General features: G+C 32.3%; 1 protein-coding gene and 1 long non-coding RNA gene across 3 annotated transcripts in view; one reads left to right on the forward strand and one right to left on the reverse strand.

The window, feature by feature from the left end:
- Positions 1-1,983, forward strand: part of LOC143059641 (caspase-3-like) — a 40,743-nt gene extending 38,760 nt beyond the window's left edge. For both annotated transcript variants that reach the window (XM_076233162.1, XM_076233161.1), the window contains exon 9: positions 930-1,983. In XM_076233162.1, coding sequence (XP_076089277.1) covers positions 930-1,083 — 154 coding nt within the window. In that variant the 3' untranslated portion in view covers positions 1,084-1,983. The remainder of the gene's footprint in view (positions 1-929) is intronic.
- A 2,153-nt stretch (positions 1,984-4,136) lies between these two features.
- Positions 4,137-11,238, reverse strand: LOC143058697 (uncharacterized). Its single transcript, XR_012973191.1, has 2 exons — positions 11,154-11,238; positions 4,137-6,022 (listed from the first exon to the last, which is right to left on the reverse strand). It is a non-coding gene; the product is annotated as an uncharacterized LOC143058697 (long non-coding RNA).
- Between the last annotated feature and the right edge of the window lie 1,064 nt (positions 11,239-12,302).

Genomic DNA, 12,302 nt, shown 5'->3' on the forward strand with positions numbered 1-12,302 from the left:
AGGTCTCATACAGAGGAAGCATATTTCCTAGTTGGTCTGATCGTGATTTATGGTGCCTCAAAAACATATTATCTATTATATAATAAAAAAAAAGAAGGTGTGATGACAACCCTCTACTAGTCTGGGCAAATGACATAAACATTAACAACTAAAGGTTACCGTACGGCCTTCAACAATGAAAAAACCACACCGCATAGTAAACTTTAAAAATGTAAATCAATTCAAACGGCCTGATTTATGTGCAAAATAATCCACGAATAAAAAAAAGCGTGATATACATCACCAAACGACAACCACATAATTACAGGCTCATGTTTCTCTTTCATGCATTGATATTTGAAAATGTAAAATTTTTACTGAAAATTGTATTTTTATTTTATACTCCAACATGCCAAAATCGTTATTATTACCATTTAAGTATCATTTAACTTATGAATAAGCACTACCGAAAGCTAAATATAAAAAAAGAAGATGTGGTATGATTGCCAACGAGACAACTGTCCACAAGAGACCAAAATGACATAGACATTAACAACTATAGGTCACCCTACGGCCTTCAACAATGAACAAAGCCCGTACCGCATAGTCAGCTATAAAAGGCCCTGATATGACAATGTAAAACAATTCAATCAAGAAAACTAACGGCCTTATTTATATAAAAAAATGAACGAAAAACAAATATGTAACACATAAACAAACGACAACCACTGAATTACAGGCTCCTGACTTTGGACAGGCACATACAAAAACAATGTAGCAGGGTTAAACATGTTAGCGGGATCCGAATCCTCCCTCTAACCTGGGACAGTGGTATAACAGTACAACATAAGAACGAACTATAAAAATCAGTTGAAAAAGGCTTAACTCATCAGATGGACAAACATAAAGACTGTATTTGTGTAAATATATCTTGGTTGTTTTTTTTGCAGGTTAGATCTACAAGCGTTAATGGTTAAAGTAAATCACGATGTCTCCGAGGAAAATATAGATATAGTGAAAGGAGAACAAGCTAAGAAACAAGTTCCAATGACACAAATTACACTGCGAAAATTACTCTTTTTCTCGCCAGATAACTTGAAATAATCATCATTGTGACAACTGTATCTTATCTTGCTGACCTGTGATAATTTATGAACATTACGGAACTGAGGCCGACATTATTATTTATAAAGTGTGCTCGAATCGTTACATAATTTGCGCTAATGACTTAATACGGTATATATGGGGTCAGTAAATTCCATATGGGATGAGAACGAATGTTCTGTCCCCATATATATCGTATAACGTCACTAGCACACTATGTAGCGAATTTATCTTACCGACTTTTTTTGAAATGTGGTATTTAGACTAGTGAGCAAGTCTTCAATAGTGTTAGAATTAAGATAAAATTGAGAATGGAAATGGGGAATGTACTTCCCTTAGTCTAAACAAGAAAAAATGCCAACACTAACAACTTGTTAGCTTTAAATGTGTTTTATGAATTGATTTCAATCTTTCATCATCGATTTCTTTGTTTTATGAAATCTTTCAGAGTATCGTTTTGTTTTTATACAGAAACGTAACACCACGTCTAACCATGTATTGAAATATACACGGTCTCCACGCGGTTGCTTTTAACCAATCGCATTCCTAGAAATGTATAGGACGTAAGATAAATTATTTCCCCCTATTAATGACGAACCGTGTATAAGGCTTGTCATATGGTACGAATTTTTTGTATTTTTTCCCGCTTCTAATTTTTCTGCATACATCCCAAATCCCGTATTTTGACCCAAGTTATCCCACATTCAAAAGTGTATCACCCCTTTACAAAGAAACTTGATTATTAACTTCATCTTATCTGATTTGTTATGTGTTTCAAACGTGTGTCATACCTCATGTGTACCGACTTAAATTCATTTTGTATAATCATTTAAATATGAAAAAATAATACATGTTTGTATCTACATTATGTTATTTAAACAAATTAAATATTGCATTAAATTTTTGTTAAAAATTTAATATGTATCAAAATTGTTTTAATGTATTTGTTTGTGTGTGTGTGTTTTATTAAGACACACGTATTCAAAACGTAAAAGTTATTGGGTTTGCTGCACATAGATATAGAATTATTTCCCTGAATTTAGTTTATTCCTTTGTTGTTCTGTTACACCAATGTCTAAGATTAGATAGAGGGATTAGGGTCAGCACAATTACATATTACTCTTTTTTGCATGAACAACACAGCGAATATCCGCTGTAGAACAGTAGTGCTTTTCGATTGCTCCGCTAGACGCCACTGGATTTTGATTTAGTAAATGTTTCTCAATATAGATTATTGTTTGTCGTTTCGTATTGTTTGATTGATTGATTGATTGTTTGTTGCTTTACGCCGCATTAGCACAACAAGGCTATATCGCGGTGATGCGTTTCGTATTGTCATTGCGCTGTTATTTTGTCGTCGACTTTTGAATATCTCTCTGGTATCTAAGTCTTGAAGGCATAAAACTTTCGAGTCAGTTTTTTGTACTCGTACTTCAAAATCAAGCAATCAAAATGTTGCATTTTATGTGGAGCATGATTTTTGTGCTCCGAGCACTGAGTTTTATGACTTCAACCCCTGGTCTCACACACACATGAGTCAGAGATTGTAAGAAATTTGATCTAAACTCTGGAAGAAGGGTCGTGGAAAAGGTCGAAAATACGAACGAGTCAACAATGAGTTTCCTGACTAGTGTTTCCTCTTTCTTTTTTCCTGTGTTTAGCTCAAGATAGATTAACAAGAAGATGCCAGTTACATATAACACCAGAGACGGACTTATGAGGAAGATATTTGTCTGCAGAGGAGACATATCAATTTAAGAATTTGTTTCTTAATTTCTTAATTACCGGCTTGTCAGTCCCACTATTGCAAAAAGAGAGACAGAAGTTACCAAAGGGACATTCAAACTTAAGACGAACTACTGTAACAGTACACAGGTTGCAACATGATAAACTTAAAAAGACTATGCAACCAAAACTCCACCAAAAACCGGCAGTGATACAAGGTACCTTGGGAGTGTCAGAGTATCATACTCAGTCTTGTGACTCATATAAATACGAACCCGATGTTAAGTCTTTTTCGGCATGTCATATTCGGGAAAAGAAGTGCGCGATTGTGGTTACGATGATTGGAACACAGCCGTCATCATCTGTGAATCAGAAATCCTCAACGTTCAACCAACTAGTAATGGCTTCCGAACAATGTTCTAAGGGATCTCAACTTTGTTAGATGTCTTTCTCTTATGGTACACTTCAATCCAGTATTCCGGTTCAATAACATTCTATATCTATCTTAAGATAATCATTTGGTGTAGACATTGTTAGTTTATAATTTCCATACATATGTAGGTAGCCATAGTCAATATTACCCAATGGGCATGTGAACACTTGCTAAATGTTGATACACAGAGATATCATGTAATCTTAAAACAACAAAAGCACTTGCGTTACAATGTATTTATTTGTACGGATTTTTGATCTGTTTAGAAATAATACAATGTTTTACGAAACGCACGTCTGGCATATTAAATTTTAAATCTGGTACCTTTTGTTAGCTATTATTCGTGTGTTTCTCTGTCCTATATTTCCTATATTCTCCCATGTATTTGTATTGTAGTCCTATCATGTAATGTTGTCATTTTAATGTTATATTAAACATTGCCATTACAGCCGAACGGTTTGGCATGCCACAAAACCAGGTTAAACCCACAATTTTTTTTTCTTAAAATGTCCTGTACCAATTCAGGAAAATGTCCATTGTTATATTATAGTTCGTTTCTGTGTGTGTTACATTTTATTGTTGTGTTTCTGTTGTGTCGTTGTTCTCCTCTTATATTTGATGCGTTTCCCCCAGGTTTAGTTTGTAACCCGGATTTTTTTTTTCTCAATCGCTTTATGAATTTCAAACAGCGGTAAGCCACTGTTGCCTTTATTTGTTTCAATATTATAAAGGTACGAACTTGTAATATGTGCCAATGTAATTATGTTCCAATTAGGGATCAAATGAAATAAAAATTACCAAACATAGTTCACCATACACTCTTTAACAATGATCAAACGTTTACCCCATAACAAACTATAAAAGGGCCAGAAAGATGTAACCAAAACAAACGAGATAACTGAAGGCATGATTTATGAACAAAACAATCAACAATCAACGAACAAACAAATGCGATATACAGCAACAATGTAAAAGCACACACTTTTTTGTGGAATTTATGTGTTTGTACATGAATCAATGTTATAGTCCTGGTTCATATCGATCCAACGTGTTGGTATTGTTCATTATTCTTCAAGTAACATCATATAAATATATGTTTCCATCAACGTTGCCTACCATTAGAATGTTTCTGTTTTTATCAATATGAATGCATGTAGGATCATTTACCCCATTACCTTTACCAAGCAAGCGTTTTGCATGTTTTCCGTCGCGCGATATCACGATTACACTGTTATTTCCATTTGAAACGACGTATACATTTAAATTGCTGTCAACTGTGATACCATATGGAGTTTTGACAACCGAGTCATCTTTGTATTCCCATAATGCCTCACCAGATGATGTTCTGCAAGTAACAACATTAGCTTCAGGATTGGTTTCGTAAATGCGATTTTCAGATACTGTTACATAGTTAAAAGTGTTAACTTCATCTTCTTTCTGAATAAGTTTACCATGAGTGCCGTCATCGAGTTCAACTACTTGGATACCTTTTCCAAGTTCAGAGTATAGTAATCGCCCTTCGGAGAATGATATACCATAACTTCCGCCAGTGGTTTTGATAACTTTTCGTCTTAGCTTTGATGATATTTTTATAACTTCTATCTGGGTTGCATATGCATTTGAAACAGCAACAGTGTTTTCATCAATGCACGTGACATCGAACGGACGACCGGAGGATAGGGGTATTTCACATTCTAATGACCCAGATTCTTCTAAAATAACAAGTCGGCCATTATTGTGATCTGCAAATACCAATTTCCCTTTCGGTGTAAATGTGCAACCTTTGATATCATTCTTCCTGCTACTCCCTGGAATGTGAATCTTTTTGTACCGTATAAGACTCATCTCGGTAATAATTCGTAATGGTTGTTCCTTCGGAACAACCAGCTGGGCATGCCGTGCGTTCACTGTTATTAATTCGACGCGTGACGGAGTTTTCGAGGAAGATATCTGGCCGTATACTTTTATCAAACATACGTCTAATAATTTCTCAACCGGTTTACATTCCAAATTTAACCATTGTAAATTACCATCTTCTAGCATTGATTGAACATATTTATCTTCGATTCTTATATCAGCGTTAACCTTTCTATATCCTAAAAATGACTGAACATTTAGCGAAATATTTTTAAGTGCAGAAACATGCACTTCTAGTTCCTCTGTCGATTGTCGGTGTTTTGAAAGTTCTGACAATATATTATTGATCTGTAATGTTATTTTTTCTTCAGCTGCTTGTAAGTCTTTCAATAATTTGTTTTCAAGGGTATCCAGGTGTTGGATAATTTTCGTACGTTTCGCAGTAAATTCAGCTTGAATACTTTGCTTTTGTTCTAGGAAATTCGTTAGATTTTGATTTCTGTCATTACAAACTCTTTCTATATTTTCTTTTATTCTTTTAATATTTTGATCCATATTCTCAAAGACACCGGATGTATCAAATGTTTTAATGACGTCATCGATTGCAATCCAATCACATGACTTGTGCTCAGTTGTTACACACCTAGGACAGCAGGGGCTTTCATGTGTGGAACAATAGTGTTGATATTTGCCTTCATGTTCAGTGCAATATGCCTTTATATCTATTAGTAAAGATGGGAATTGATTCAATTCATTTATTGATATAACATCATGACTTCGCGTACTTTTGGATGCAGCGTGAAATTTAAGGCAGGACGCGCATAGTCCCTCGTCACACTCAGGACACCAATAAACAGCATCTGACGTCAAGTGCTGCGTATAACAAACGCCACATAATTTATCACAACTGCCGGCCATATCAATCTGAAATTACAATTCTCATATTTCTATTATTTATTAAGGATGTTTGCTCTTCTTTTGCAGTTTTCATAAGATATTCGGAATCCACAAGTTTTATCCTTGTAATGCCAATGCATATTAATTATGCCCGTATACATCTACTTTCCTTATGATTATTTTGTTACATATAGACGTTACGCACGATATTGCGTCTCAAATGGTAACGTCAAATGTTTACGTTTTACAGCGATTAATGATAAGTGGTGATATTTTTTATTTCGCTTGCATGATATGGAGAGGTATATAGCCACGCTGCAGGCCCAATTTTATTTTATCCACATTGCACTTTTACGATCCTTATATGTCAGTTGTATTTTGAAAGACAAATGTATTAACTAGCTAATGAGCATCAGTTAATGATCTTGTCTAAATTGATTCAACTTAAAACTATTGTCTGATCAGTTGTCAGGTGGAATTTTCGAAAATTCATAAACATTTAAAAAATTTCTAATTAAATATTTCGTGGAAGGGCAGACTAGATTTATTTAGTGATTGAAGACTATAAACCCTAGTTATCACAGACAAAAAAATATAATTTTTCGAAGATATGCATTTTCATCACCCAACTTGAAAGACTATCGTCAAGTACTTTCAGTAAAAAAATAGCTATTGGAACACACCAACTCTGTTTTTGTGATTCATTAGAATGGAATTTCACTTGACCCATATATATTTCATCTTTTAGCACTTTGATTTTTTTATGTTATAAAGTCAACCTGTAGCTTTGATATATAAAAATGATAGAATTTGAAGCGAGATGATGTATGAAATATTCTTGCTTTGTACGATATCAAGACAAAATATTCAATTCAAACACACCTTAACATAAAAGGTGCACTCGATTGTCTCTTTTCGATACTATTGTTACTTTTTTTTGGATTTTTTTCTTGAGTCACATGATTGAAGAGCAGACACGAAAATTACTGAATTAATAGATTGATATGTTTTCCGTCCGTGGTAAATGTTTTTTTTTAAATCGGAGGATATGCATTTTCTACATCCAACTTGGAATATACCCATGTCGTCGACTTGATATCTAATTGTTCTGCTTCACTATGTACTAGATAAATTGAAAACTTATGCAAATGGTGTTTTTAAAATAAAACACATCGTAATTGAGAAGAAAATTGTAATTTTGTTTGTTTCTATAAACTTTTAAAATTTTTGTCACTATAGTAAACATTACAGTACACATTTATCGCCTTCTCTAACAAAGAGTTTCGATTCTTTTGTTCTATTTCAACCGGGTTTCCGACTGTATCTATGTACTTTTATGACCATAATTTACGTTAACGAAATTTCAGATAATTTTATATTCTAAAACCTAGAAATTTTGATAACTTAACATTTTCTTAAATCTGACCATAATGAACACTAATAGCGTTGATAGTTACAGGATCGCATATTCATTAATATTTCAATACTTTACATATAAAGCATATTATTCATTCGAATTATCGCGGATATAACACTCTTTTGAAGAACGCAAACACCCCTGCTAAAGTTAAAATTTGTATATTATGTTACGTCTGACACGCATATTTTTGACGTTTTGTCAATATGTTGTCCTTATTTTAGACTAATGTTAAATATCATAAAACAATTTGTATGATTATGTATGGATATAAAATTTATATAATTTAAGTGTTATTATTTTATAGAAAAGCTGTTTATTAGTGTGGACTGGTTGATTACACGGTATTTAAGCAATAACGTTCTTAACGTCACAGTAAAAAAAAAAAAACATAATCGAAAATCCTTGTTAATTTTTTTCAGTTTTAAAAGGAAAAAGAGGTGCCAATGTTAAATGTATGAAATAGCTGGAGATAACACTTCCAGCAAAAATTTCAATGGCTTATATTTCGAAACAAGGACATAGACCCTTATATTTTCCAGCTTTAAAAATTCATTTATTCGTATACTTTCAATTTATAATAGTCTTTAAAAGAGATTGTTACATAAAGCAGAGTAGAGAACATCATTACGTTTGCTTTCCTTATTATTAAATATTGGCATGTACATGTATATGATTATTTTTGATCCATATTGTTAAATGTCTTTTTAAACGCATGGAAAACAAACTTTTTGCTTTACAAATCATAATACGCAAAAAGATGGATAATTCACCATCAAAAATCATTGTGTTTAGCTATTAATAATAAAGATACATAATATGCATAAGACGGCTACCTTCGTTCTTTATGTTCTTTGAATGGCTTTTATCTAATCAGATACATCATAAATTAATGCTATACAAGGAAAGAGAGAGGTTCGCATCAACTTATACTTGCTTTATTTGCGGGAAAGTCGCAAAAATAAATTGCTCGCAAAAATTAGTTGGTTTACAGTTTCACAGTACATACAATCAAGTTTACATTGTGCGGTTTTCATTTCGTGTGTCTCTAACAGATTGCTATATTTGATAGTTTACAATCATGACTTGCATACAATTAACAGTCGGAAATTTAAAACGTAACCTTGACTAAAATAACATTATATCTGATAAAAATGACAAATAAAATAAGATCATACATGCATGGACAAAGGTATGTGAACAAATATTTAAGTGTTTATACAGTGTGAGGTTGGACTTCCGAACAAAGGTTCTTGTAGATTATCTGAATAATTTATCAATAACATTGAAAAATTCATATGATTGACTTTCTAAATTCGACATGAACTAATCATATCCAACTATCTCCGTCATCACGTGACTTTTACACTTCTGTTGTATATCATTAATGGCCGATAGATTATCAATGAAAGTGAACGGGGTACATAGATAAAACGGTCATAACTTTTTTGTTATAAAGTATATTTTTCCTTCCAACCCCACGTTTTACAGTTTATAAATTTTTACAATTAAATATGTTTTAAGTTTCAGTTCAGAAATATGATTTCGTGCTTCGAAATAAGTTTGAAAATTGAGGTGACATAGCCACACAGCCTCCGTTGACATCTTCGTTAAAACTCGACAAAATTGCAATGGGACCTTTTTGTAAAATCAATTTTCTCAATTAATTTATTGTTACTTATATCCTTCCAACCTCTAAAAAGATCGACAACATATTTATTTAAAGTAAATGGCAAACCATATCAGTTCAGGTATTAAACTTTTTGCTTCGAAATTTGTTTGAAAAGTTCATATTTTGGCAGTCTTCAGCTATATTTTCAAAATGGCGGACACTGTTGAAGGTTCATAACGACACGACATGCCGGTATTCATTTAGTTATAAATCAAAAAGTAATATTTCAAATATTTATCAAAGTGTGTCTTTTTGTACTTAAGAAATTTCTTTTTTCACATGTTCTTCAATATATTTATTAGAAACATTCTCTCACACTAAAAATAAAGATTTACATGCACCGACCATGCAGTTTAGAACATTGATAGCATGGGGCGACATGGACATATATATTTTTGAAGATTTGTACGATGAAAATCGTAAAATTATTAGATGCATGTCTTTTCAATAATTGTCTTACCTTAATGCAGCATATATTTAAACACTATTTCCCTCTGTGAAAGTGGATACATGCTATTTGTTTTGATAAAATTTCGAAGTTACATATAACAAAATGGCGACCAAATAATTTCAAACGTAGAGGATGTTCGACACTTAGTTTACGCATGCAAATAATTCAATAAGATTTAACTGTTTGTATTGCAATTAAATATGACACGTTATTGTAACTCGTATGATAATTAAGGATAAAGCAAGATTGTGGAGATATTAATTAAGTCATCAACGTGATCAAACAAAACAAACATGGCAACGTGACCTAATCACGATGTAAATTTTGACAAGACTTAATATATATATTAGTGTTATACGATTGTTTATGAAATCATTTTATGATAATATTTTATATCAACGAAAGGAAACCACGGATGGGTTGAAACAAAGATGCAATATCTATATATATATATTTTGAAATTATTACTTGGGTAACCAGTACATTTTACATAACCATAATTAAACCAGTCACATACAGAGTTATTGAACCTAATTATGACTGGAATAGTTGCATATGTGTTTTTTTTTCAAAATCATAAATGGATTTCGTGTCACGAATCATTAACAGAGGCGCAAGATGCCAAAGGAACATTCAAACAATCAATTCAAAAAAAAAAAAAATGAATACCCACGCCGAGGAAAACAACGAAAAAGACAAAAAGACAAACCACAACATTAAATATAAAGATTGTACAATATGAATCCCATCAAAATTTAATGGTGATCGCAGATATGTCGGAATGGCAAGACGATCCTGTCCTGCACCTGGAAACTGTAATGTTGCTCATATACACACAAATTTGTAACTTAATATGCACCATCCCTATCTATTATGTCTTCTTTAAACTAATTCAAAGCATTCCGCCATAAGGGCGGATTGCCGTGTCCTAGTTTAGTTTGCTTTTGTACATTCTATAAAATATCTGCTCGTCAGTGCATTGTAGGATCTGCTTATCCTCTCGGAGCACCTGAGATGACCCCCAGTTTTTGGTTGGGTTCGTGTTGCCTTTTCTTTAGTTTTCGTTATTGTGTCATGTGAACTATTGTTTGCCTGTTTGTCTTTTTTTCATTTTTAGCCATGGCGCTGTCAAATTTATTTTCGATCTATGAGTTTGACTGTCGACGTCCCTCTGGTATCTTTCCCCCTTTTTATGTCGTTTTTCAAACATTTTAGCCTCGAATATTACTGACTCGACATTTCTTGTCACCCCACGCATATAATCCAGTAGATGTGGCACCGTTTATTATTAATAAATCGATTTGGCTATACTTGTGTCTTATAAATATTATGACATTAATTATCGAAATGTGTTGCTGATGTAATGCAGTAAAATGGATATAATGTTATATTTGGTTGAATTAGTTGCATCAATAATATCACAGATAAGCGTGCGTGTGGTACAATGAACACGCGATACACTATTGAACGATTAACTTTGCCATTTATAAACTAAAAGGCATTATAAAAACCATATAATGAAGATGTTCAAATGTGGAAAACTATATAATCAAATTACTAATGGATGAATTTATTTCCAAATTCGAATAAAATCAGTTATCATGATGTAAAAACTTACCTAATATCTGAGACATGTTATGTATGATACAAATACTGATTACATTAGTGTTTAAAGTGTTACACTGATGATAATTTATATGACGAGGATTTCTTATCGTATGATTTGTTGTTTAATATCTTTAAGTAATACAACTATCTTCTTATATGTATCAAATTATCTGATGTGCATTATTTGTCAATTTTGCACTTTTTTTTGTCGCGGGATAAGATAATGGTTGGTTGGTGGTTTGGTGTAATGTGTCGTTATATTTTATGCTTTAAATGCTAAATGATATATACGAGCAAAAGCAGATCACACACTTTGTGAGATTCCAGATTTTGAGTTCGAGTCATACAAATCCTTCATTTTCAAATACTTGGCTTCTAGCATTCCTAATGGATAGAAATTCAGAAAAGCACAATGGCTGTTTGTAATCTTTTATGTCTCAAATACTAATCGTATGTGAATTTAATAATGCTTCGAAACAGTTTAACAAAAATTACGACGAAACAAAAATTAAAAGCATGTTAAAGTTGCGGCGAAATCAACAAAGCGATATTCAAACGTTGAAATCGAAAACGAACATTTTTTTAAAGGTCAAACGTCTTCGAACTTTTTAGAAGTATCTATAAGATTTTTAATGATAGTCGATACTACAGGGACAAGGAGTTTTCATGTATTTGTGATAACAAGAGGAATTTGATTGAATATATTGTTGGGTAAACTTAATATTTCTATATTTCAACACTTCTCTTTTTTCTCTCTCGTTTAGATCAACACATAGAACGAACTAAACTCTATAATGAAATTTAAAAAATATAACAAAAAACACTAGGCTTATGTTTTCATGTAGCTAAAATTTGTAAAGATGAATACTAGCAATTATGGAAAGCAAGTTCATGAGTTTTCAATGAAGCGATTGTATTGTTACATTGCACATTTGTACTGAATTATTTGACAAGTTGTGGGGATTGTAGTATTACAAATATTGAAAGTAGAAAAATTCATGTTTTACTTGCAATTCATGAAATTGAACTGACAAAAAATATGCTCTCATGCAATATCAACCTTGCATGTATTATAAAAGTAAAGATTGAAAAATGTCATAATCTGCTGTATAGTTTTAAATTAATTGTGTTAAGTTACCGGAAATAAGATATAACTTTG

The sequence above is a fragment of the Mytilus galloprovincialis genome, chromosome 14 (assembly GCF_965363235.1).
Source record: "Mytilus galloprovincialis chromosome 14, xbMytGall1.hap1.1, whole genome shotgun sequence".
Taxonomy (NCBI): Eukaryota; Metazoa; Mollusca; class Bivalvia; order Mytilida; family Mytilidae; genus Mytilus; species Mytilus galloprovincialis.